The sequence below is a fragment of the Caretta caretta genome, chromosome 4, assembly GCF_965140235.1.
Source record: "Caretta caretta isolate rCarCar2 chromosome 4, rCarCar1.hap1, whole genome shotgun sequence".
Taxonomy (NCBI): Eukaryota; Metazoa; Chordata; order Testudines; family Cheloniidae; genus Caretta; species Caretta caretta.
The window spans coordinates 20,850,945-20,878,147 of record NC_134209.1 but is presented as its reverse complement, the minus strand read 5'-3'; the positions used below and the strand labels follow the sequence as shown (position 1 = coordinate 20,878,147).

The window sequence follows — 27,203 nt, the reverse complement described above, 5'->3', positions numbered from 1 at the left end:
TATGGGCTTCAAGGTTGAATAGATCACAGTACCACTTTCTCTCTGAGACTAGAACACAGTAAACGCTCTCCTTTGCCCTGAGAGCTGAAGGTAGCAATGAGCCTAGATGTCTGTGACAGTGCTTCACCCAGCAGGAGGGCTGGGAAAGTCTCAACAGGTCACAGCTCTGTCTATACAGAGGGCAGCTTCATCACATCTGTCCTACAAGTCTGATGTACTCAAAGCCAAGTTCTGTTGTGCACAAGATGCCTCATCCCAAAAGACAGCTAGTCAGTAACAATGGGGTGGCCTCTGCTAGCAGGGACCATACTGTCCTATGCTGTCCTTAGTTATGTACAAACAAGCCTCATCCCTCCCCTGCATCTAATCCAAAGGAACTCTCCTCTGGGGCACTGATTTCATGGGGTTAGTAGCTGCCTCTGGGGCACAGAGGATTAGTGAGGGGGGACTTCATAGCTAACAATCCTTTGTCTCTTAGATGTCCGTGGTGTGAACAGCATATCTGTAGACTGGTTCACAGGGCAGGTGTACTGGGCCAGCAGCCACCCCCAGACAATCTGTGCTGGTCTAAGTGATGGCCGGGGATACATCAAGGTGCTAGAGAAGAACTTGGTACCTGAGCAGCTGACTGTGTATCCAGCAAAAAGGTGAGAACCAGATGTGGGCAAGAACCACTCTACAGCAGTCTGGATTGGCCTGCTTTAACCTCTAAGCTTCCATCTTGGGTGCTTTATTCTTCCTCGAAGACTGTTGGAAACCATGAGTGCACAAGTCACTAGAAGTCCCACTCCTAGCTAGTAAGAGCACTGGTGAGCACTTCTTTGCATCATGCCAACAGAACAGCTGTAAGCACCAGTATGAAGCAGTGTCAAGGGCACTTGGAATGTGAGCCATCTCCTTGATAAGGGAACAAGCCTAGAGCTCTGGGATATCAATCTACCTGCATGGTTCTCACCCTAGAGCAGCCTGAGTATGCATCATGATTACCTCTGCAAGCAAATAGCTTCTAGCAAGCCAGAACACAATACTGAGCATTGTCCTGTAACCTTCCTCGCAGGTACATGTACTGGGTGAATCACGGTGAGAAGGGCAGGACGATGATTGAGGCAGCAGGAATGGATGGCTCTGACAGACAAGTGCTTGCTGTTGTCCCCATGGAAGAACCTTTGGGACTGACTCTGGATTCCATAACTGGCAGACTGTACTGGATCAGCGAGTATAAGGAGGTACAGGGAGATCTCTAGCTCCTGTTTCCAATAACTGATTGGACCAGCTTCATAAATAGCTGGCTGTCCCAAGGAGTTTAACCCTGGCAGGTCACTAAAAGACTACTGACTTCTGGGCCTTGCTTTCTCTGGGGAAAGGAGCCTGAAGATAAGTTACTACTTGATGAAATTTCTAAACTTTGTTTTAAGCCACTCTGCCAGGGTGTGACATTCCCCAGGGTGCTATCGGGATTGCAGGGTCCCTTTCAGATCTCCTGCCTGGGATGCCTTTTACACTGCTCGGCTGGTGAGCCGCAACCCCTCCAGTGTCTGATCATACACAGCCTTCAGCATGCAAATGTACTCCTAGCCAAATAAGTGCTCTGACAAGTCACTCCCAAATTACATACAGGGTGACACAGACATATGCCCAGTCCCAGCCTGGCTTCCCCAAAATGTGCCCTTGTGCTGGTCAGGACCCTGGACAGTGCACACTCCCGTCCAACTGTGGGTGGTGTGGCACCAGACTTGCCAGCCCCAGTGGAGATTCTGAAACCCTTTTTAAACACACTGGTTTCAATGAAATCTGTTGCTCCAGTTCAACTGGTTTTGAAGTGATTGCAAGTGTAAATCCAGATTCATTACAAACACAGCAAGATGACACAAGCAAGCTAATCATCATTTATGGAAGGGACCTTGAGACATCATCTAGCCTTGCCAGGAGGGCAGGGGACAAGACTAAAGTATCATCCAGGCCATCCCTGACGGTGTTTGGAGGTTTTTTAAGAGCGGGTTAGACAATGATGGAGGTTGTGGAATCTCCCTAGGCAATTTATTCCAGGACTTAACCCAAGGGTGGCCAACCTGCACAGGAGAAGGAGGCAGAATTTACCAATGTACATTGCCAAAGAGCCACAGTAATACATCAGCAGCTCCCCCTGGCTCCCAGCGCCTCCTGCCCACCAGCTGCCCTGCTGATCAGCACCTCCCCCTCCATCCCCGTGCCTCCCAATCAGCTGTTTCCAGATGTGCAGGAGGCTCGGGAGGGGGAGGAACAAGGGCACAGCAGGCTCAGGGAAAGGGGTGGATTGGGGGCAGGGCATGTGGCACAGCCAGGGGGTGAGCAGTGAGCACCCCACACCCCAGCACACTGGGAAGTTGGCACCTGTAGCTCTAGCCCCAGAGTCTGGCTATACAAGGAGCCCATATTAACCTCTGAAGAGCCCCATGTGGCTCTGGAGCCACAGGCTGGTCACCCCTGGCTTAACCACTCTGACACAAAGGTCTCTCCCCCCCCCTCCAATGCCCAACCTAAAGCTCCCTTGCTGCAATTTAAGCCCATTGCTTCTTGTCCTATCCTCAAAGGTTAAGGAGAATATTTTTCCTCCCTCCCTCCTCCTTGTAACAACCTTTTATGTACTTTGAAAACTGTCATGTCCCTTCTCGGTCACTTTTTTCTAGACCTTTAATCCTTTTATGTTGCTCTTTGGATTGTCTCCATTTTTCCTGAAATGTGGTGCCCAGAACTGGACACATCACTCCAGATGAGGCCCAATCAGCACAGAGCAGAATTACTGCTCGTGTCTTGCTTACAACACTCCTGCTAATACAGCCCGAATGATGTTCATGGCTTTTTTGCAACAGTGTTACACTTGACTCGTATTTAGCTTGTGACCCACTATGACCCCCAGATCCCTTTCTGCAGTACTCCTTCCTAGGCAGTCCTTTCCATTTCATATGTATGCAACTGATTGTTCCTTCCTAAGTGGAGTACTTTACATTTGTCCTATTGAATTTCATGTGATTTATTTTAGACTTTCTCCAGTTTATCTAGATCCCTAAATGAACTTAAAAGCAAAATGTCTCGGGCTGCCTCCCTTTCCAGCCTAGGATGGCTACTCCCTTTGCTCAGTTCTGAGCTCACTGCTCTCATGAGCAGAGATGGAAGGAGACTCTTTGATTGCACCTCTCTTCCCCTTTAAGTCCACTTGTGCTAGAAACATCCTTGCTGAGTCATGGTGACTGTCCCATGTGGACACAAGGTTTGAGACTGTTCCTGCAATGTAAATTTCTTCCCCCTACTGGTGAATGGACCATTAAGTAGGTAATGGCTCTTTAGCACCTTGCTGGCATGCCAGCAAGCCTCTGCCAAAATGGTGTGTAGGCATTACCCAGAATTAGTGTATTTCAGGAACAATCCTATAGCAAATTTTCATAACTTTACATGCAGTTAGACACTTCCACAGGATCAGCAGATTGTACAAAATGTGTCATTCAAAACCCCAAGTGTTCCTTGTGAGGTATCCTAACCATATACAAATGGCGAACATAGGGGTGAAGTAGCATGAGCCTTCCTATTAAATAGGAGTGCCTGGGATCAGGCATGCAAGGCTAGTTTAAACTGTCTACTAAAAGACCTCTGCAGTAAAGGGGTGGTTAAGGGCAAGAAAGATCACTCCACCTTCCCTTCTACATTATACAGACACCATTCTAACTCGTATAGCTCTGAAGGCCTTGTACTCTCAGGGCCATCCTTCCCTGTATGCAGCTGCATGGGGCACCAAATTTCCTGGTGACCTGCATGCTGCTCCAGCTCTTCCCCAGGGCCCCAGCCCTGCCCCAACTCCTCTGAGCTCTGCAGCAGAGCTGGGGCTGCACTCACCAGCAGTGGGAAGTGCAGCAACCCAGCCACAGCTGCACTGCTGGTAAGTGCTGCGGGGGGTGGGTCCCCCCACAGAGGCCTGGGGCCCCACACTGCCCCAGGGGGGCTGCATAGGGCCCTAAACAGCTAGGGATGGCCCTGTGTACTCTGCTCTACAAATAGCTTCTCTTCCAAGGTAACTAGCTCACGGGACACTTGCAAACTCTCCCAGCAAGAGACCAGGTGTGATTGTGTCTCTGCAGGATTACTAGATCTCGCATGAACTAGAGCAGCCTGCAGATCTGAGGTTCAAAACTTCTGGGCAAAACTAAACTGTCCATGGAGCTTGCTACAAACACTAGTGAAAAGACATGCCACAACTTCCTCCTGTTCAGACAATATAAATGTGCTTTATAGAGTAATGACTGCATCACTGAATACTGCTCATCCTGGAGAGCTGTTGTGGTACCCCAGTACTGACTTCTCAATCAACCTGTCTTTTCAGTCCATAGAAACCATAAAAGTGGATGGCAGTGGGCGATATTCCTTTCCAGAGATCTTACTGAAAGATCAGGACCCTTTGGGTCTCATGGTGTTTGAGAACTGGTTCTTCTGGGCAGACCAAGAAAAACTCCTCTCTGCTTCCCGCAGCTCACCAGGGGAGACAGTGGTGCTGGTGAACACCTCCATCTCTGCATTCACTGTGCTGCATGAACTCCAACAGCCTCCAAGTAAGTTTGAGCAGACTGCTTTCCCCCACAACTGTGGTGTGTGTGTGTGTGGGGGGGGGGGGGGGGGCAGGGCGGTGTGTGGAATCCAGCTATGCTGCAGCAACTTGGTCACGATGCTGCTAGCTTCACCAATTCTACAGCAATGCAGAGCCTGGCACCTAGTATCCATCATGGTAACCTGCTGAGTGGCAAACAACACTACTTCAATTCAGCTCACTGCTCTAACAGAGTAGCTCCCATATGGTGACCCTCAGTGCAGGAAGTGACTGAAAGCTTTAACTAGTCACTCCAGTCCTGTTGCTCCCCTGTTAATGGAAAGGGTTCCTTTCCCCAAAAGATCAACTAGGCATTGGGCAGCTTCAGATGAGGTATGAAGACCATTCTGATCTGACTACTCAGTAAATCACTGGTCTGTCAATGACCCCAAAGCCTTCTGGTGGGGTGGGGCTTACAGGGCATGGGAAGGCCATGCCTGAGTAGGGATACCACAAGTGCTCTGTGCAGGGCCTTCTCCTAGCTCCTGGCAAAGAAGGCAGGTCAGGGACATGGGCAGACTCTGCTACACCTATTCTGACTCCTGGTGGGAGTTGGAGGAGGATGCTCAGAGATGTACTTGCTGCAGGTGGGGCCCCAAGGGGTCCACTGTAAAGCCTCCCATGAGGCCCTGGAGCAGCCTCTGAGCTGCTCCAAACTTGCACAGACACAACAAGGGGGAGCCCACTTTGAACCCCTTTTCACCCCATCCCTGCCCCAAGAGCAAGAATGGGGCCCACCTGAGAACTGGGGCCCAAAGACTCACTGGCCATCCTCCAGACATCAGGTCAAATCTTCAAAGCTTGACGGAAGTCCTTACTAGGCCAAGGTGGCTAGGAGGTCTGCATGCTTCAGCAGTGCAGCTGAGAAGACAGCAGGGTTTGGCTGGCTGTAGGTGACAGCCTGAGTGGCCCAGAGGAAACATTTGTGGGCTTCTGGGCTGGCCAGTGAAGCACTGCTCCAAGACAAGCTGTCAGTTGCTGGAGCAAGAAGGTCCCAAGACTCTCTAGTAGGTTTCCTCTATCATAGGAGTCCAGAGAATAATCCACAGCCAATGACTCTAGGCAAATCTCTCAATCTTAATATTGTCAGTAATCTAATACCAACTGCCTTGCTCTCTAGGGAACACAACTGCATGTGCTCCAGGACTGTGTAGTCACATCTGCCTGTTGTCACCTGTCCATCCAAAGGGCTATAAGTGTGCTTGTCCAGAAGGTACTCACCTTCTGACTTCTGGCAAGTGTGCAGGTAGGCTTGTGGCTCTAAACATGGAAGTTGTCTTAAATTTTTTTTAACTCAGCAGCTGCCTTGGGAGGCCATCAGACTAGCAATGCACGACCTGCATGGTGTCGCCCACAGGACCCAGCTCTCCCATCCCAACACTGGCCACCACCTGGCCAGTCAGTGCTCCAAGCCACTGACCTCTCTAAAGGGGAGAGGATGCTCCAGCATGGGGTGAAGGGCATGAACCTCTGAGAGGGAGCTGTAGGGCACAGAGCTCTTACATCTGACCCCTCTGGCAACTCCCCCAGCTGCTGCCAAGGGACTGGGCAGTAGCCATAACTAGGATGGTGTTGGATCATCCATGTCGAGCTAGGAGACAAGAGCCATGTCTCCAGGTTGTGATCTGGCTAGGATCCATGCCTGGCCACCTGGAATATAAGCTGCTGTGACCACCCCACATGGACCACTTAAACTTAAACCCCTCTGGCAACTGAGGCTAATACAGAATAGTGCTGTGCACTCAAGTGCCTCACTCCTAGAGGAGCTCCTGCTGCACTGGCTAGCTTATGGCTTTCAGCTGAAGTCTTTGCCCTAGATAGCTTGGAACTCCCCCAACACCTCACCCAGCTGCAGTTGGCAAAGGGGGGGGTCCCCTGTGCTTTAGAAGGGAGCATTCTTCAGGAGATCATCTTGGTTCCGAAGAAACCAAACCTGATCATCTCTAGGAGGGGCTGAGTTTCATCACCCTGCTCAAGAGACTGCAGATAGCTTGTATCTGGATGGGGTTAGGATATTCCGCTTTTTAACATCTAATAGGCTAGCATCGTTTCACTCATGCATGGCAATCTAACCCTGGCACCAACCTGTTCCCCAGAGCTGACCTTCCTGTATTCAACTGACAAAATGATCCACTTACTACAAGTGGACCCAAAGGGTTTGGCTCTAAAGAGCACCCTGGTGCTGGAGTGGCCACATAGCATCCACCTGCAGGATGTCGACTGGAAAAGACACTTCCTCTACTGGACAGATGATGAAGGGGACCTGATGCGCTTCAGTAAGCACCCACGAAGGAAAGAAGCCATCCAAACCGGGCTGCCAGGTGAGATGCTGAATCTGAACATGCACTTTACAAATCATACAACAAACCAGACCAATGTCCCATGCCTAACTACCTTCAGTTTCTGGCTTTTAACAGAATATTCCTGTGGCTTTTTAGCCATTCCTTTCTACCAATTCACCCAAACCTTGGAAGTGCCAAACCCCCTGGACCTGGCTTCCCCACTGCAGGAGAGATGGCCTCTCAACTGCCATCCCCTTCTGGCAAGGGGAAACCAGGCCCTGACTTTAGGGGGCCAATACAGAACCTTGTTCCCCCTCCCACTCCTTGAGGGGAAAAGGAGGCGGCCTGGGGGAAGCTAAGACTAGTCTGTGGCTGGTGCTGCAGAGAGTCTAAATGTGCCTCTGAGTTGCTGGTCACTGAAGTGATTCTTCCTGCAGTTTGCTCAGCTGCTGTTGATCTACCGTCCGGTGACATCTATTGGCTGACGTGTGACAGAACTGACATCCGAGTTACCCGATTCATTGGCATGGCAACCAGCGTGCTCTACCATTCCAAGAGCATCATCACACACCAGTTTCTAGACTGGCAGAGAGCAACCCTCTATTGGCTTGAGAATGGGAAACCCCTCCAGCAGATGAACCTGGCTGGAGGTGATGTGCATGATGCCTGGAATGAAACCTGGTCAGGAGACATTGAAATCGCTCTGGACACACAGGCCTTCAGCATCCTCTGGAGTTCAAAAGACCTGGGTAAGAGCTGAATTTAGACTAGTGGTCTAAAAATGGTATTGAAACTGACATAGCAAGGCTGATGGCTTAGACTCATGATCTTGACCCTTAACAGTGAACATTTACCAAGGGGCTCAACTCTGTAGTGGGGGAGGAAACACAGTAAGATTCCTAAACTGTTTCACCTTAACAGCAACCTTGGCTCAAAGATCACTAGCAGTAAGCACCTGTGCTGACACGCCAATGGCTAGCCCAGGCCAGTAAGTGCCACTCTTGTACAGAAGCTTGCAAGGGTAGCATTGGTTTGTCTAGATGCCCTGAGGTTAGCAGCCGGAGACATGCTGCATGAGGCCAAAGACCTTATCTTGGTCTGCAGGCAGCAGCACAGAGGGTCTGGGGTGTTACCTAAAGAGCCCTCTTCCCTAAGATCTAGTGAAGGACAAGCTTTGATTCCCACCAGCTATGCTGGATAGGTGAAGTCCCCTAATGCTACAAGGTTTTTTTTTCTGCTATCTGCCCCCTGCAAAATGGCTAGGACTGTCTTAGGAAGCCATTGGCTGCTAATGAAGAAAGTTTGAGAACTTGATCCACTGGCAGATGAGGCCTCTAAATATCAGCTGAAGGCTCAAACCCACTCAGTGACCATTCCATGCCCAGAACATGGGGATATCTTACTTCAGTCCCATTAGATGTGCAGGGTTGTCTGGTAGATAAAATACCAGGACACCATAGCCTATAAAAAGGCATCTTGCAGCCTCATGTATAAGGAACCTGCTAGCTTGCCTTTCCTGAATCCCAAGGGGCACTCAATCCACCTCCACTGTCTCCTGGTAGCTAACCATTTAGTGCTCCATTCCTTAAGCAGTGGGAAGGAAGCAACAGTGATGGAGCAGCACCTACTGGAGTGCTGGCAACCACTAAACATACCAAGCAAATGGCTTTAAAACAATACATGGGCTCCCTTGGGTGCACATGCCTGACAGGCACTAGCCTAATGGGCAGCCTCCTGTCTAAAAGGACAGTCTAGCACTGATCTGTCATGCAGGCCTGCAAGTTCTGAGCCTTGCCAAGCATCAGAAAGATACTCTGAAGACCAGCTGGATGTATGGGATAGCCGCTGCCTATGAACCCTACCTGGTGTCTGTCAACAAGACCTCTCTCCTGTTGTGGGACAGAAGAACAATGGAGCCTGTTACCGTTGTGGAAGAAGCCAATATACAGAAAGTAGTACCATTCTTGGCCATGCGACTGGAGACAGGTAAGCTTTTGCATGGCTCCTGGAATGAATGGATTCAACTAGCCTGTACCTGCTGCATTACTGGCGCTGGTTACTGCTGGCAGAGCAGTCCCAGACCCTCAAGCAGAACTTTCCAGCACTGAAGCATCTTAGCTACTGAAAGCTGGCTGGGTATTGGGGGGGTTCCCCTGGGATCTGTCTGATCCTCAGCTACCAGAGCAGCCCTTGTAAGATCACTCTTGCTGGCATAACTTGGAGAAGCTTTAAGTGACAGGGTAACTTGGAGCCATCAGTGATCCATGTCTCACACAAAGGCTAGAGACCTGGCTCTAGCCAAGCACTGACTTGCTGGGAAGCTGAGAAACTTTTTTTGCTGCTTGTGAAAGCAGACTAAACACCTGGTCTTCCTGTCAGACTAGCTCCCTGCTCCACTTGGTGCCTTAACAGCATGGTCTGGTACAGGAAACAGTCCCCTCCGGACTCAGTGTTAGTCATCCAGGCTCTTGCTAGTTAAATCTGAGCCTGATAATTAAGTGTAAAAGTACCATGACTAGAGCATCCAGTACCTGGGCTCCAGATCCAGCTGGTTAGGAGTGCCACTACCCCTCACTCAAACACTATGGGCCGGTCTCTGCCTTAGAGCATGGAGTGCTGTAGGTCGACTTAGTGCACAGCAAGCTGGGGCCTGTCTATGCTGCAGACCCTTCTGCGGTGCCCTTCACCTGCTGCTGCCATACAGCTACGCTTGGCTCTTGAAAGAAGCACGTGCTCCATCTGCTGACTCACGAGCAGCATGGCATGGTGGGTGAGGTTCCCTGGACCGAACAGTCTTACAGGGCTGAGAGCTCAAGTCCTTCATACCAACTCTTGTGGCCCACAAGAGCAGACAGTCCTGGGGGTGGTATTTGGTCTGCAGGGGAAACAAAGCGCAGCATGGTTCCCTTGCTGAGCTGGGTCCCAGCTAACCTGAAGACTCTCTCTAGTTCCAGAGCCAGTGACTCTTCCACAGCCCACAGCCAGAACCACAGGTCTCCCAGTGGTTACGGAGACAACAGCCATGCCACCTCTGTCTTGTCCCCGCACCTGGATACCTTGCAGAGATGGGTCAGAGTGCATTGCCCACGAGTACCTGTGTGATGGGGAGAGAGACTGTAAGGACGGCTCTGATGAAGAAGACTGTTCTCAGTTGTGTGACACTCCAGGTAAACTCTGTTTGCATGGGCTCAAACATAGCAGCATCACTAACCATTGAGTGACAGGCAAAGGACAAGGTGGTGTCCATTAGCCACAACCTCGTCTTCTTCCATATTAAAGACTTGGAGGTGTGTGCAGCACCAAAAGACCCCAGGCATCAGCAGGTAGGATCAACCCTGGGACCTCTGGAGCTTGGTGCATGAGCTAAAAGCCAACTGGCTCTTAGCTAAGGCTGTAGAGCAGACTCATTTGATCTCTCACTAAGTGGTCTCTGCCACTAGATGGGACAGAACCCCACACCCAGGACAGGTGGGTTACATCTAAACATGGGCTGTCCTCTGCTGCAGGAAGGCCAAGCTCCCATCAGAGGCACAAACAAAACTTCCTTGCCTATTATCCTAAAATCAGCTTCCTACTTCCAGTGTCAGATAGTCAAGGAAAACCTTGGTCAAAACACTGATACTCCTGCACTACAGTTAGTAACTTACAGAAAGGGGCTCTGAAGTCCCCCATCTGATTTTAGACCTGCAGACTTAGAGCTGGTTTTGTCTTGGTCACAAGTGACTGCATGTATCAGTGAGGGCATACTGTTGTCTTTAGTGACACTTTAACCTCCCCTGAGCACTGCATCCCCTTCCAAAGAGCTGTGGACTTCAGTAACACTAAAGTGTGCAGTATTGTAGCCCTGCTGGTCCCAGGATACTAGAGGGGTGGGGTGAGGCTTTGTCTTTCAATGGACCAACCTCACTCCTGCACTAGAGGGAGCAGACATCCTGCTCAGCACATGTGGCAGAGCAGGTGAGAGTTGGCCATGATCTCCATCCGTCTAGGGGTGCAGATCTCTTCCATGACCTAGAATCAGGCAGGCAGAGACTCAAGGACTGCCTTCCTGTGTAAGGAGAGAAATGCCTAGTGGTTATAATTCACCCCCCAAAAAAAACTGTATCTGGAACTTGTGGGAAGCAACCTTCTTCAGCTTTGTCACCGCTACCTGCATCACTTGGTCTATATGCAAGTGAGGTTAGGTGCCCCGCTCATGTAGAATCCTTCAGTGCATAGCAAAGGACTAGCTATTGCAAAGTCATACTGAGTGACGGGGAGCCTACATGCATGGTCAGCTAATGCTGTGCCCTTCCTCCCAGGAGCCTTTAAATGTCTGAGTGGGAACAAGTGTATTGAGGAGAAACATCACTGTGATGGCGTGCAGCAATGTCCAGATGGCTCAGATGAGCTCAGCTGCTGGAAGCCAACCCAAGACTGTGCTCTACGCTGTGACAGCAACATGCGCTGCATCCCAGAGAGCTGGCTATGCGATGGCAACCCAGACTGCCTTGACGAAGCAGATGAGCAGGGCTGCGGTAAGACCAGCAGAGATGCATTTGGGTTTCCTTGGCTCACGACATAATACATAATTCCCTTACACCAGGTACTGCAGAGGAGGATTAGGGCTGGTTTGTACCTCTGAGCAGCATGTTAGAGGAATACACCATCTAGAAAAGCATAGAAACCCTACAGTCCCTTTACCAGGTATGACGCATCTCTAAAGTGAGCCAAGACAATGGTGTCTGAGATTGGTAGTGGAGACCCAAGAGACAAACAGGGCTTCTTCTCAAGGCAGCCAGTGTGGGTGCTGGGAACAGGATTCACCCCCACCCCCCAGTCTTCAGCTGGGGTGGAGTATGTAGCTGCTTCCATGCAGAACATGGCATTAGTACTCACGCTGTCCTAATAGCAGTAGTCTTCATTAGCCTTCTAGGCTGCCCCACCATGGGCTTCCCTAAACTTAATTCCTGTTACGTAGCTGATGTCTCTGCCTATTCTAGTATACTCTGAAAGTACTAGTGCATCCTCCCTATATACTCTGGGGAAGCCAGCTCAGCTAGACTAAACTACTCTGGTTTGCAGTTCACGAAGAGTGCAGCAAATCCGAATTCCAGTGCAAGAGTGGCCAATGCATCTCTTACTCCATGCGCTGTGATGGGGACAATGACTGCAAGGACCGCTCTGATGAGGAGGACTGTGCAGTCCCCAAGCCACTGCTGTGCCACCTGGGGGAGGTGAAGTGCCCCAGAAGTGGGGAGTGTGTGCTGAAGGACTGGCTCTGTGACGAGGATATAGACTGCAAGGATGGCACTGATGAGCAGGTATTGGAAATAAAGGCTACTACATAACTTACCAGGGGCTTGGATGGGGAATGCAAACTTCTAGCACTGCATGCTCCCAGAACTGGGGTCCTCTCCTTTGAGTTCAGACCTGCTGATAGACTAGCTGCCAATAACACTTAAGGGATGAGGGAGATCTGAGAAGTTGAACATTTTCTTCTAAAGCAGTTTGTCCTGGTCCTTCAAGCGCTGAAGGATGAGCTGAATAAGTTATAACCCAGAGCATCGGACATACTAAAGTAGAGCATGACCTTCTGTAGTCCAGTATCTGGGGCCGATGTTTTTGCCCAAAGCATGAGATTGGGGGAGGCAGGGGACTTTCTTCATAGTCTAAAACCCTGGCAAAATCTAGCAAATGGCTCATCTTCTGCCAGATGTTGCGGAACACTCTGACCCTTTACTATCTTTCTCTAAACAGTGAGCAAGCTTAAATAGGGCCTCCAAAAAAAGCCCTGCTAACTGCTGCCCTAGATGCTAATGTTCCTGTTTTTTTTAGGAATTCTCTTCCTGGGGACCATAAGCTCCTAATTCAGTCCTCTGAAAAGTCCTTAAGCTAGGACTCTTGGCCCTTAATGTGTGGGGATGACCCTGTGGGAGGGAGGGGTGGAAAAGGCATCTGGGGAACCACCCCTATCCTGGCATGGTTAAGATATGATACACTCCAGACCAGCAAGGGTTACAAAGCTATGACTGTCCCTAGGGGGCCTCTACAGAACACTGTGTGATTAATCTGCAGGACTGTGAGCGTGAGAAACTCCAGTGCAGCACAATGCAGTGGTCCTGCAGCAGTGGAGACCAGTGTGTTCCAGATGTCTGGCGCTGTGATGGGGAGCAAGACTGCAGAGATAGCAGTGATGAAACTGGATGTAAGGCAGCTTTTAAAACTGCTTCTACAGTGGAAGAGACACTACCACCAGAGCTGTTGCTTTGACAGATGCTCTTTAGACTTGGAGAGCTTCCATGTCTGGGTCTTAGCTCACTTATCTTGTGAGACTTCTGGCTGCATTTAAATACTAGTATGTTCCCCCTTCCTCTACCTGCCTTGCCTGTTACAGCAGGGACCAATCCAAAGGACAATAGGAAAGTTAATTAAAATTCAAGTGAAAACAACCAGAAACACTACAGCCTTGAACTATTGTACAAAATTAATAATGCTAAAATGTAAATGGTGCAAATAACAAGATTTGGCTTTCAAAACTACCTGATCTCTACAACACCAGGCCAAATTGGTATCCTCACCTCAGGGTCTCATGTTCCCCTCAGTCTAATCTGTGACCACAGGCAGCAGAGTTTGGCCCATGACTAAATGGAGAGTATTTCTAGGATTGTAACACTTCAGACACTTTAAACATTAGGCCAGTAGTACATCTACAAATTGATGTAACATATACCAGGTACTGGGAAACAACCTACTGTTCTGTAGGCCTCTAACTACTGAGCCATTTAATCCATTTTTAAGATAGCTGTCATCCTCTTGACCTGTCACAGGATGACAAGTTTTAAGCCTCCATTTAACCTAAGCTCTTGTGATGTGCTCCTCAGTGTAGTATGGGGCAGCGAGCTCTGCATCAACACACCCCATCTGTCCTATGGTGGTGGCCAATAAAAACCCATGTCTCTTCAGGTGAGCTGAAGAAGTGCCAGAGTCATGAATTCCAGTGTGGGACTCATGAATGTCTCAACTACACCCTGGTCTGTAATGGCAAGAAGGACTGTACAGATGGGTCGGATGAAGGTGGAAAGTGTCTGTCTCCATGTGAGAAACCCTGTTCTCAGATCTGCTACCAGTCACCTAATGGACCTGTGAGTAAAGGGAACTCTAAGGAATTCCTATTGCCTAGTTTTGGTACAGCAGGGTCTGAACAAACTAACCCTCCTTGGCTCTCCCATTGGCAGGAGGGGGATGGGAGACCTAATCTTGGTGGTCATTCTCCAGCAAGCCCACATCTCTCTCACGGAGTGTGGCTGCAGCCAATCTGTCTTGTATCTGCCTTCTGGTTGGCCACGCCTTGACACCCAGTCACCTGACATTCTCCTCCCCATGAGCAGAATGCCTTGCCTCTCCAAGTACTGAACCACCTAGATGTCCATGTAACCGTATTGCTGGGAGTCAGTGTCCAGCCCAGGCTAAACATGCATTTGAAAGTCAAAGGCCACACTGGGACTTGGGTATTTCTGTTCCTCTTTTATACCAGCAAGCCCCAGTGTGGGGAACCCCCAGCAGGTGTAGCTGGCAAATCTGGCTCCTGCACCTTGTTGAGCAGGGAGGCTGGCCAGAGTGCACTGTGCTCCAGACCCCAGCTGGCCTCAATGCACCCACTTGACAGTGGCTCCACTTGCCCACCCAGGGCTGGGGCAAAGAGTGGGGGTCTGACAGTAGCTGGCTCTTGAAGAGGCACCATTCTCTGCTCGGCACTCCCACTCAGCACCAGCTGAACTCCTACCTTGCTTTCCCTCGGGCTCCCAAGGGGGGAAGCAGGGAACGCTGCTGCTCCTCCTCTCATGCAGGAGGGGAGGGAAGGCAGCCACTCCAGCACTGTTGCAGCATATTCCCTCCTTCCCCAGTAATGGGGCTGGTCCAAGCACCTCATTAGTGCTCTTGGCCCTAACATCCATTAGGCCCCTGTCTGTGGATCCTACTGTAGGCTCTGCAAGCCTGAGTCCCAAATGGCCCATGCCCTGGGGACTCTGCTAACCTGACTGGCTAGAGGAAAGTGGCAAGCTGACAACTCTCCCTGCTTTCAGAGGTGTGCTTGCCAATGGGGATTCAAACTGAGCAGCAACAGAGTGTCCTGCACAGACATCAATGAGTGCCAAGAGCATGAGCCATGCAGTCAGACCTGTGTCAATACAAATGGCACCTACAGCTGTACCTGTCACCCAGGCTACCTGCTGGAACCAGATGCCCACACATGTAAAGTGACTGGTAAGACCACAATGACCCTTAGTTCCTTGCAGTGCTCAAAACAGGGCTCTGAGCCCTTCCCAGGCAAGGGACCTGACTTCCATGGGCAGATCTCCTCCAAAGTCCTCCCTCTACAATCTTCAGTGTAGTGGGGTTAGTCTGATATTGGTAGCCCCTGTACAAGCTGGCTAAGGAACACCACCAAGCCAGCATGCCAGGGAGACCTGAGCCCCAGGGTAACCCACTGGAATCTGTCCTTGTTTGAAGCCTGAAGCCCCACAGACCCCTGTTCCCACTCTGATACTGCTCAGAGGGGAAGTGGACTCTGCACATGCCCTGATCATTCTTGGTCCTGAACAACTAGGCTAGCTTCAGGTCATGGGCTTCTCTTTTTCCTTAATCCTGCCAGAGGGAGCTGGTGATCCTAGGGTACAGCTTTGACCCTGACCTCTTGGAGGCAGAGGGAATCCCTCCACACTGGGGTCTCAGCAACATCAGAACAGTCTCCCTTGTAGGGCTGGCCCCCTGCCTGAAGTGCTGCAGAACTCCATGGCCCTTTGTCTCCAGGCTGTTAGCACAACTTTCCCTTAGTGTCCTCTAAGTCCTGTCTTTTAGCACCAGTTCCCAGGAAGCCACCACCTTGCTATGCTTAGGCTGTTCACATACCTACCCAAGGCTGGGAGTGGGGTCTGGCTGGGATGGAGAAGATACAATAGCAGGGTCTAGAGGAACTAACTCTCCCCTGCCTATGGGGTTCTGTCTGATTGTAGGGTCAGAGCCAAAATTGCTTGTAGCAATCCAGTCTGAGCTATTGCTCTACGGGCTGAGGAGTTTGAAAGAGGACATCCTGATGACGATTGACAAGAACCTGATCATCTTCTCTCTTGACTACGACTTGGTGGAGCAGAAGGTCTTTTGGATGGATCTCAATGCAGAAAGTATCAAATGGATAACCATGAACACCCAGAAAAAAGGAACACTTGTGAAAGGTGGGGGGCCTAGGATTCAACTTTCCCTTCAGACCTTGCTGCGATTACTAGCTGCTGGCTTCTGCAGGAAGGGTATTGCTGTTTGTTTGCAGACTAAACAGGATGACCTGCCTCAAATGGCACCACAAAGAAAGCAAAGCCTAGACAAGTTGAGCTCCTGTTCTCACTTTCCCCAGGCTGCAGGAACTAGTTACAGCAGGGCCACAGCTGAATTTCAGTACCTCAGCAGCCTCCTGTTCTGGAGAACTGCCCAAGATTTACTTGCTGCCTCTGCAGTTACTCCAAGTGGAGTCTGTAGCCAAGTGGCATAGCCTGCATTGGGGGACAGATCTTCTCCTTCCCCCTACCCTTAACTGGAGACAACTGGGCCTGACATGTCCAAGGCCCTTAAATCAGGCTGACATGTGCGGCTTGTCAGCTATTCAGTCTCATTGCTCTTTAAGAGTTGTAAATGGTCTGTCCAGTACAGAAACCAGGTGCCCCAGCAAAGGAACTAGCTGCTGTCAGGGTAAAGTAACCTGAACGCTGGACCCAGTGTCCCACAGCCCCAGAACTTGCTGAACTGTGCTCCCAAATCAAGTGGCATTTTCTAGCCTTCCTATAAAGGAACTTCCAAAACACAGATGGTTGAGTGCAGACAGCCTGACATTGCAGCTAAGCTGTGAACATCTGTTTATAGGCCTAGTGCAGAAAGCCAGAATGACTAAAACCTGGCACAATCTCACTTGGCAGACAGGCCACCAGTGTGTTTAGCCCATGATCACAAACTTACTCCAAGTGCCAAAACCCCCTGCAGCTTCCAGATCCTTCAGGGTCTGTAGTTCCCACTGACTTCTTAGCAATGCTCAGCTCTCATGTGCCACACAAGTCCTATAGCCACCTGAAACCTGGACAGGGTAAAACCAACACTACTGGCTGCATGTTCCATCTAGCTGCCTCTTGGCAAAGCAAAGCTGGCCGCCTTCTTGGCACACTGTCTAGTGCCTGGCAAAGCAAGCAGGGCAGCACCCCAGAGCTCCATTCACCTTAATCTGTCCTTCCTTGAAGGTCAACCTTAAAGCTGCTTTGGTGCTCTGACCCCCTATGAGTGAAGAGTTCCTAAAATCCATGTAGCCTCTCTGCCCCCCCAGGCATGGCTACCTTGGCAGGGATACCTGTCCTCCTCAGTTCTCTTCAGAAAGACTAACCTATAAGTGGCTCTTTGGTTTCAGGCATCAAGTCTGACTGCATTGCAGTGGACTGGATTGGGAGGAATCTCTACTGGACAGATGGGACAGCAGGAGAGCTGCTGGCCACTTGGCTGAATGCTACTTGGAGAGGCAACCCAGAGTACACCGTGGTTCTGGATGGAGACTTGGATCAGCCTCGCTCACTGGCTCTGCAACCACTGCAAGGGTAAGGCCTCTGTCCTCCTGTCCCATCCTCACAATACAGCAGCCACCTTCCAGCTGGAGATAGGCCTGCTAGTCTTCAACTCTGTCCAGTAATGGAAGATGGGCTGACTCCTCTCCCTCCCCCTGTAAACTAAGCTCTCTAACCTGAGATGCAATGGGACATGAACTAGTGTTTTGCCTAACTCCCTCTGTAGCCACTGGTGGTGCAGTGTAAACTCACACCATGCGGGCAATTAAGTTTAGTACAGAGATGAGAATATATCCCTAAGCTCAGTACTGTTCGGAACAGCTTGCTAACACTACTATGCCTTCCTCGGCCTCTGACTAGCCATAACTGCAAGTCACCCTGGACCAGGTGGAGTGCAGAGGAAAGGGTACTGCATTAGTACCATCTACTGGCTCCTAATGACCTTCAGAGCTCAGTGCAGTGTCAAGCTTTCTGTTGCTGGTATGCAGTGACACTAAACACTGATTACCTGTGTAATAGCTGCCTCATTGCAGGAGAACAAGCAACTAGCAAGTCAAAACAGCTAGACTCCATCAAGCTTTGACTTGGCTTAATTCATCCTCTGAAGGAATGCTCCTTCCCCGCTGCAGGGCATGGGATGAACAGTATATTGCCATCCCATGTCTGCCTCTAACGTAAGCAGTAGTACAGAGCTTTTTTAAAAAGCTGTTTGGCCCCTGCACACACCACTTACCTAGTCTAGACAAAATGTGCTCCTGCTCTGGAGAGTCAGAGTTTTCTGCAATTACAATAATTTGAGCCATTTAGAGAGCACTTTTCTCCAGCAGCAGCTGGGCTGGGTTACGTGGCTAAAAGCACCAAATCAGAAATACTGCAAAGTAGAGTGTTCAGATAATGGAAATGGTCTGCTTTCAATGCATACCCCTCTGAAAATCTGCTCTAATTATTATGTTGCAAATTGTAATGAGACTTGCTTTTGCAGACAGATCTCTTCAATGTGATACAGTGGCTGAAATATCTATTTTCTTCCCCCCACCCTCATTGTATAGCTTAATGTACTGGTCTGAAATAGGGGACAAACCTCAAATAGAGCAAGCTGGCATGGATGGCAGCAACAGGAAAATCCTCATTGACGAAGGGCTGGGCTGGCCGACTGGCTTAGCTGTCGACCTCCTGAGCTGGAAAATCTTCTGGTCTGATGATAAGCTTCACTGCATTGGCTCTGCCAACCTGGATGGCACTGGCATAAAGGTACGGTGCAGCTGGTTTTAGAGGCAGGCCTGCCTGTCATCAGACTTGCTACATCTGATGGACTTAACCTCTCTTAGGTGTTCCAGCTGACCCAGATCAAGAGCCCTTTCTCAGTAGCTGTGTTTGAGGATGATACCTACTGGTCTGATATGAAAACCAGGACTGTGCAGAAAGTGGACAAAAAGACTGGCAAGAACAGGACTGTGCTGATCAAGCGTCATGGGCAGCCCTATGGCCTAAAGGTACCTGCAAAGCAGCAGACTCTAACTAGCTGTGCAATACATAGATGCTTCTCCCCTCACCCTCTCCCACTAGCCCAAACCTTAGGGCTCTTCTCCCTCCTCACAACCTCCCCTGCTGCTAACTTCCAATGACCAAACAATTCCCTGGGAACTGTGCATGAGGCATGGTATAATAGTGTTACTAAAGGGTGGGGTGGCCTCTTGGAGGGGAGCCAAGCTATCTAGGGGGAAATCTTTAACCACCCCCCATGTTGCCATTCAAAAGGGCTCCAAGTCCTAATTCCTTAGTCACCACACCTGTGGTGATTCATAGAACTAGTCAAACATCTGACCCCTCATATGACACACAGGAACTCTGATTCCTCTGAACACACAACTTCAAGCCAACTGGTGTCAAGCTCCAACATGGAGCAGCTAACCCCTGCACAGGTCTTTCTCTGCACTGGTTCTTCCCCAGCAGACTAATCCAAATGCTTCTCTCATTTCCTCAAACTCACTCCCACCAGTTACCCTCCTGGCTGGGCCTCCACTCAAAGGTCCATGTAAACTAATCTCTTCCTGTTGTGGACCCCAGGTGGCCTTTCTGGTGTATAGTTGCAGGAGAGAACCATAAGCAAATGGAGGGCTTGCATTGTAGAGACACTTGTGGTGGCTCTCTGCTTTGCTTACTAGTACTGACTGCCAGGCCTTTCTTTTAGATAATGCATGAAGTGCTACAACCAACAGCCCCTAACCCTTGTCGGGAACTTGGCTGCTCCCACTTATGTCTGCTGAACCCAAAACACAAAGGAAGCTGTCGGTGTCCAATTGGAGAAGTGCTTGCTGATGAGAAGAACTGCATTCCTCTTAAGGATTCAGCATTCATGTTCCTGGTTGCCCCAACAGTGATTACTCAGGTACCACTCTGCTACAAGGTCAGACAGAAAACAAGCATGTCCCATAGGATAGCTCTCCTTTGAGACACATGACTGGAGAGGATTCTGTAACAACCTGCAATGGCTCTGTCCTAGGAGACTCTATAACCCACAGCTTCCTGGAAGGAGCCAAGAAATGGCTCCAGTGTTAATATTGTAAAGTAACAGCAAGCTGACTCATAAATTTGCTTGCTTTATAGTAGTCTCACCAGTAAAGACAACCTAGTGTGCTCCTCAATGTGAATGTACTTCTGCATGACTGGCCAAGTGAACTCAGATTCTGTCAGTCACCTGTGTGAGCCCAATACCAGCAGGAAGAACTAGACTCCACCCTAGTGTTAAACAATAATCTGCCAAACCTTGGTCCAGAAAGTGAAATCTAGTCCCTCAGAGTTGCAAGGAATAGAACACTGAGTGGCTGATCTAGGAATGTGTCCTATGTTCTCCCCCCCACCCCTAGCAAGGAGCCTGGAAAGCCTACAGTAAAGCTCAGACTTAAAGAACAGGACTAAGATTTCACTAATCTTGTCTTTAACTCCAGGTGTACCTGAAAAAGCTGCCCTCTGCAGCCAGGGGGGCAACTCTTCCTGAGCACAGAGTTTTCCCTCTCACTAATGTGAACTACTTGACAGCCATAGACTACTCAGTGCGGGATAAGGCCCTCTACTTTGCTGACCGGGAAGATGGCTACATCAGGCGGCTGAGAATCAAGGACTCTGGCAAGCTGTCCTGGAAGGGAGTGGTGCCAGTGGAGGGCACTGTGGTATCTCTAGCCCTCGACGGGCTGAGTGGCAACATCTACTGGATCGACAGCCAGAATCCAGATATTCGAGTGGCAACTTCAAACGGCCGCTACACTCTTGTGCTGATCAGCAACGAGCTCTATCACGCAGTCTCGGTTGTACTGCACCCCCCTACTAGCATGATGTGCTTTGCTGACTTGGGTATGGAGAACCATAGTGTTGGCCCGAAGATTGAGTGTGCATCCATGGATGGAAGCAGCAGAAAGGTGCTCTGGAGGAAATCCCAAAGGCCAGTTGGCCTAACTTTTGGAGACACTGGCACTCGGCTCTACTGGGCTGACCATGGTAAGCACGGGAGACCTGGCTCTCCTGGAGAATACAGGAACTTGCCCATGTGGCTCCACTAAGCTGCAAACTCTTCAGGGCAGGGAGTCTCTCGCCATGGTTAGCGCACTGCTGCAGGAGAATTTACCACTAGAGCATGTTCACTGCAAGGCCTCTTTCGAGCTTATTTGAGACCCATGTAGTCTGGTTCCAGCACATGTCTATTCCTGTAGGCAAGCATTGCCTTAGCCAAACAGAGTGCCTGCTCTTCCTCTGTGGAAGAGGGCAAGACCACAGCTCAGAATTGCAAGCTTAGTAACCCAAATGCTGCTTGGCTGTCCCCTCCACTACAGCATAGCTGTGTAAAGTGGTATGCTGCACCACTGCTGGACTGGCATCCTAAAAGCAAACTGCAGAACTTTAACATGGCCCTGTTTCAAATAATGCATGGAATAAGACTGCTTTATTTTGTCTCTTGTCTTGTTTTTCAATTGGGAGCATGACAAATAGTTGGTGGCCACAGCTGCTAGGGATGTCCATGTGGTATGTGGCTAGATATTGGTACAGCACACTGACTTATGGGATGTGTGGAAAGGCCAGGGCTCTGAGCAAAGCAGTGAGTTCACTCTGAGGGACATTAAACTAGCCTGCTACCTGCAAGCCTCTATAAATAAGTCCCAAACAGAACTGCCCCCCTCCCCCCGAGCTTAGTGACTTGGCACAAGCATGTGCCCTGTTGTCTAAGGGTTTAGACATGGTATTCATTGGCACTTCTTGATTCACATGTTTAATCCAACCTGGCTGGATAACTGACAGTCACACATTGCTACATCTATCTTCATCTCTGAAACCTGAACAAGATGTTTCCTCTTGTAGCAAAAGGTGTTGTCGAAAGCATTCAGCTGGATGGTTCCAGGTTCAGGATAATTCGGGGAGGGCTGCATGGCCTCACACTCTTCGCAGCCGGTGAAGGGATGATGGTCTGGACAACTACCCGCAATGGTAAGCCAGTTGCAATAACACAGACCCCTTCCATAACATCCCTTAAACTAATAAAAGGAACATCTCCAAGGAGAGCAGCTCTTAGAATAGATAGGGACTTTTGTTTTCCAATATGGAGCTAATGCTGTAAATGGATAGCACACTGTCCTGGGCCTACCAATGATCTTGGATCACTTGCCTCTAGATTCAAACTCAGTCTTAATTTTAAATTAGTCTTTTTTTTTATAGCCTCTCCCCACAATCCCTGGCTTATACCACTGAGTGTGGGGAAGTGCCCAATTAATCCATCTTGGTGTTTGTGGGCTTTAACAAGTTCCCTTAATACCTTGGATTGGCTTGAGCATATTGGCTGCCTGCCAGAGCATACTGGGCTTCCAGTTGAGGTTTTCCTAGGTTAGGATGGGGGGGGTGGATAGTCAGCTAACTTCCATCTCTTCTTCCTTTAGACACTAGTCTAAAACTCTGCACTCTAATGGCACAAATTGGACTTCTGCAAGTGGTGCCTAATGTAGCCTGCCTTGGGGGGTGGGGGGGAGCAGGCAGGGAGAGAAGCTCTATGTATGGCCTTTGGATCATCCTAGTGTCATAAATTCTTTGGTCTCACTCCAGCTGAGACAGTTCTAGTTTTGGATGTCTTCCTGCAGACCCATCCTGAAGTGTAGAGGAGACCTCTTGAACTTCTGGCTCAAGCTGTCTGTTTCTAGCAGAGCCTTGTACCCTAGGAGGAATTCCATATCTGCACGCACCCCTCACTGTTGGTCCTGCATGTATAATGTGCACGTGGAAAGCTGACTTGTAGCACTGAATCAGTGTCCTTTCTGTCTGCTAGGCTTAACTAGAGTGTGGCATAGCAAACTGGAACTTATGGAAAACTGGTGGTTTCAAGTGGACCAGAAGATTGTGGACCTAAAAATCTACAGCAAGTTCACCCAACAAGGTGAGTCTAAAACTCTGCTATGGTATAAAGGGGTGAAATTCTGATAAAACCAGAATTAAAACTTTCTCCTGTAGATTCCAGAGACTGTCTCCATGGCACTAAGCTGGTCTACCTGTGTCTGTCTCTCTCCTTGGTCTCCCTCCATTTGAGGCAATGATGCACATATGAAGAAAGGAGTTCTAGCTGGGACACCAGTCCGGACCTCCTGCTGACTCTCCTCCATTCAGACGACTGACATCTTTAAGAATGGTAGTCACTCTTGTGTCATGTTTGTTTTTTCATTCATAGGCAGTAATGGCTGTTCGGAGAACAATGGGGGATGCAGCCAGCTCTGCTTGCCAAACCATCAGGGAAGGGTCTGCAAATGCACTGTCGGGTACCATCTGGAGCACAGTACCAAATGTACTAGAGCTGTGATGTGCCCTGAACCACTTGAAGCCTGCAAAGATAAGCTGAAATGCTTTACCAGGGAGCAAGCTTGTGATGGCCACAATGACTGCTTGGATGGATCTGATGAGCTGGCTTGTGAGTAACACTTTCTGCACATCTAGAGGTCTGGCACCAGAGACTTATCCTGTAAACATTAATTTCATGCCCTAACCTCTGCTTTGGTTAGGGTTAGTATCCATAATCTTCCCTACTCCATTCCCTGAGATGGAATTTGTCCTGTTAGCTTAAACCAGCTACTGGTCAGTTAGTCTAGTAGTCCTCTTCATGTCTATCAAACACGTACCTTGGTATCACTATGGTCTTGCTATCACTATGTGAAACCTGCATCCATTCTCCAACAGGAAATAGGGTGGTAGGCAGCAATGTCTCTAAATTGCAGCACTGATCCTTGATGCTCAAGGGGTGCAGGAAAGACCCTTCCTATGCCCCTGGAACTCTAATAGATCTATAGCCCCCACCTCTTGTCCAAACACAATAAACCCCTCCTAGATGCACTGCCAAGAGGCTACCAAGGAGCCACTGATGTCTGCCTCACTGCAGGCAGACAAGGTGAGAAGTCCCACATGTTCATGCAGTATATTCTCCCAGGTAACTTTAGCTCTTCCCCCTACTTGTCCCACTTACCCAAGCCATACTGAGAGCTTATCCTTTAATCCACTTAAGATCAACTAAACTCCAAACTAGCTCTTGACATTGTTAGATCTAACAACACTATATTTCCTCCTCCTAGGCAAATACCTGGACAGAGAGAAGCCCTGGTCTACAACAGCCCCAACTCCAGCAAAGCCAGGCTTTGGAAAGGAAGAGGAAGTACTAGCACCAACATGTGTCCAGACAATCACCAAAAGACCTATCACTGGAACCAGATACCTGCACCCAAAAGGGACAAAGTACCCTGGAAGAAAAACCCCAGCTATACAGACACCTCCCCCATACAGAGAAAGCAGGACCACCGTATCTAGTATGTGGGAATACACAGAACCGTCTACTTCACCTGAGAACATTGAAAGTGGTCCAGAGCCCCAACCTTGCAGCCGTGAAACCTGTAACATGAGAGGGGACTGTACCATTGAAGAGGACCGAGTGAAGTGTAGCTGCATGTTGGGGTACAGTGGTGATTACTGTGAAGAGACAGAGGTCAAATCTACCACTGGTCCCATTATCTTAGGCACAGCTGTAGTCTTGCTCATAGTCATGGCAGTGGTGGGAGCTTTTGTCTACATGAGGCGGCAACACACTCTAAAGAGGTAAGACTCTCCCTTTTTCTGTCTGACTTCATAATGAGAATTGTTCCCCCCTGGTTACCTGAATGTTCAGTCAGCAGTAATAGGAGCTTGTTGACTCCACCAAATGTCCGTAGTAAGCATTCTTGAAAGTAACTGCTGTGCAGTGCACGTACAGCAGCCTGCACTGAGGAAAGCCTGGTTCGGATTCCTCCAATGCTCTGTTTGAACTGCTCATGAAGCACAAACAAGAGGTCTAACTTAGTGTTGTACAAGTGGTCATCTGTCTCGTCTGGGGCTAGGAATCTACGCACCTAGCAAGCAGTTGTAACTTGGCTGCCCACACTGGACCATGTTGCTAATGGGTGCTTCCTACACAAGTATGAACTATTGAAAACAAACCCTTGTTTGGGGGAGGGGGCTGTCCCTTGGACAGTTTTGAAGGGAAAGAACCTCTCCAAACAGCCCCTGTAGCATATACCAGGTTAGGCTTTCTCAGTGTCTCCAAATTTACAAGCCTCCTGCAGCTGGGGCTCCTTACCTCTTCCCTAATATGGAATCTAGCAGCAGAACAGCCTTGGTGTTAATATTGTAATGGAGTCAAGTTTCCTCCTTCCACATACAAGAAGCATGGCTCTAAACTGTAAAGCTGGGTGCCTTAAAATATTGTAGTCACACCATAGCAAAGGTACTGCTGTTGGCCTTTCCCCAGGCCACCCTCAAGGCTTGTCAGATCCAAGCCTCTTAAACAGCACTAAATCACCTGGCTCACAGACTAGGGGCTGTGAATGGGTTGCTTCCTTTGCCTCTTAATCTGTCCCCCATTCTCCTTTCCTGTGGAGACACCACACCAAGTCAGAGGGTGACCAGGTGAACCTGACAGGAGCCTACTCCATGCAGTATACAGCAGGGCCTTTCCCAGCTGCTTCTGCAGACCACTTCCTAAAATGTTATGGGCCACCAACACTTATTGATCCACTGGTGTCAGTATGCCAACCACTAGGGGGTCACTGGCACTACTGGGAACTTAGTTCCCTTAACACTATGCACTATCTTGAATTCAGCTGGCATAAAAAGACCTCCAACAGTATCTCTACAGAATGGTATAAAGTTTGAATCCCTAATTGAGGCAAAGTACCTACAACTTCTGCCTCTAATGTAGATATGCTGTTAGATCTCCATCTTGAGACATACCTGTACTAGGCCTGGTACAGGTAACCTGCTAACTATACCTCCAACTCAAAATGTAGATGTGCTCTTACCAATGGTATTGGAGCAAAAACAAATACTTGTTTTGTGGAGAGCTGTAAATAGAACTGCAGCTCTAGGAGTACTTCTAAAGACTGCAACAACCAATCTTGCTAGACAACTTAACCCAGGGATCATATTGGGAGGGCTTTGATACATTAGACTCCAGCCTTTTGCAATATGATGTACCAAAAGGCTTTAAACCTGACACCCTACAAGCATCCCCAAGCCCATCCCTACTGCAGGATTGTATGGCCAGTGATGGGGAAGGGTAAAACGCCTTGGGGCAACAGGAGGCCCATCTGTCTAGAATGGGCCTTGGCAAACACTCTTCTACCAGTGCTTCCATGACTCAGCTTGCTGTGTGGGGCCCTACTGTCAAAGGCATCCTGCGCTCAGGGCTACATGTGGTGTGGTGTCCCTGAATTGCTATTCTGAACAGCCTTTCTCATGCTAGATTTTTGGTCCAAGGCTCTTAACATTAGGAACCGATCAGCTGTCAGTTCTGAAGCAGTTTTACTTCATTGCATTGTAGTTAGAGAAGTGTTTACTCTCCTAATGCAGGACCTCCAGTACAGCATCCTCTAAGACTCTGACCAGCTACCACAAGGACAGCGACCTCATGGAAGAAGAGAACCTCACAAACAATGAGACCTTCATCAATGAAGCCTATGACAGAGAACAGGTGAGAAGGCAACCGGAGTCTTCTAGACTCAAACACCTGTGACTTGGTCAGGCCCATGGGATGCATGGCTGACCTACCTTTCAGGCAGACCACACATGGGATATCGGACTAAAACTTTCTAGAGTGGGGGAGGAGCACTGCTTCCATTGGCACAGGACCAAATTGTGCCTGTGAACTTATCCAACCTTTCTCAATGCCCTTATAAAAGACCAAGTGGCTTAGGGGGTGCGTTTATTTCCTGTACTAGAGAAAGCTGTACTACACCAAACTGGGGGCAGGGGGACACTGACCACTAGGCATCCAAGCTCAGGCCTACAGGGGCAGCACTCCCTAAGGCTAATGCTGCTAGACTGCTCAGGTCACTTAAAAAATAGACTCCTGGAGCCCTAATTGCTCCAAGGATTGGAAATGGAGACTGTTTAGGCTTGCCTCTAAGAAGCCTCTTAGTCTCCAACCAAGGGCCAGCAGCTCTTCACTTACAGTAAAACTGCATGTGTTGATCACATGGGCAGTAAACTAGCCAGGTCCTCAGGCACAGGGCACCACTTGCCAACTAACAGTGCTGTATGTGGGAGACCAGTTCTGCCTCCTGGATACAAACAAACGCGAAAATCAAACGCTTTTTTTCTTCCAGCAGGAGCTGGTAACTCCTATGAAGATAGAATAACTTCATGTTGGAAACTTGAATTCTCTCAATAAAGTAACATTTGCAG

The 27,203-nt window shown here is 49.4% G+C and overlaps 1 protein-coding gene across 1 annotated transcript; it reads left to right on the top strand.

Annotated features, from left to right (window-relative positions):
* Positions 1–458: 458 nt before the first annotated feature.
* Positions 459–27,203, top strand: LOC125635425 (uncharacterized). Its single transcript, XM_075127445.1, has 25 exons — positions 459–647; positions 1,058–1,226; positions 4,352–4,577; positions 5,733–5,858; positions 6,709–6,933; positions 7,332–7,643; positions 8,668–8,880; positions 9,843–10,061; positions 11,196–11,411; positions 11,959–12,197; positions 12,952–13,081; positions 13,840–14,018; positions 14,961–15,141; positions 15,891–16,109; positions 17,321–17,504; positions 18,521–18,722; positions 18,800–18,964; positions 19,663–19,860; positions 20,420–20,966; positions 21,822–21,947; positions 22,777–22,884; positions 23,173–23,409; positions 24,065–24,581; positions 26,370–26,490; positions 27,125–27,203. Exons 2-25 carry the CDS (start codon positions 1,062–1,064, stop codon positions 27,155–27,157), a joined length of 5,088 nt encoding a protein of 1,695 aa, XP_074983546.1. The 5' UTR covers positions 459–647; positions 1,058–1,061; the 3' UTR covers positions 27,158–27,203.

Excerpts from the sequence above, each read along its gene's own strand:
- LOC125635425 (XM_075127445.1), top strand. The coding sequence starts at position 1,062 with ATGTACTGGGTGAATCACGGTGAGAAGGGCAGGACGATGATTGAGGCA. Across the intron at positions 11,412-11,958 it reads AGCAGATGAGCAGGGCTGCG|TTCACGAAGAGTGCAGCAAA; the intron begins GTAAGACCAGCA and ends TCTGGTTTGCAG. Across the intron at positions 22,885-23,172 it reads CAGCAAGTTCACCCAACAAG|GCAGTAATGGCTGTTCGGAG; the intron begins GTGAGTCTAAAA and ends TTTCATTCATAG.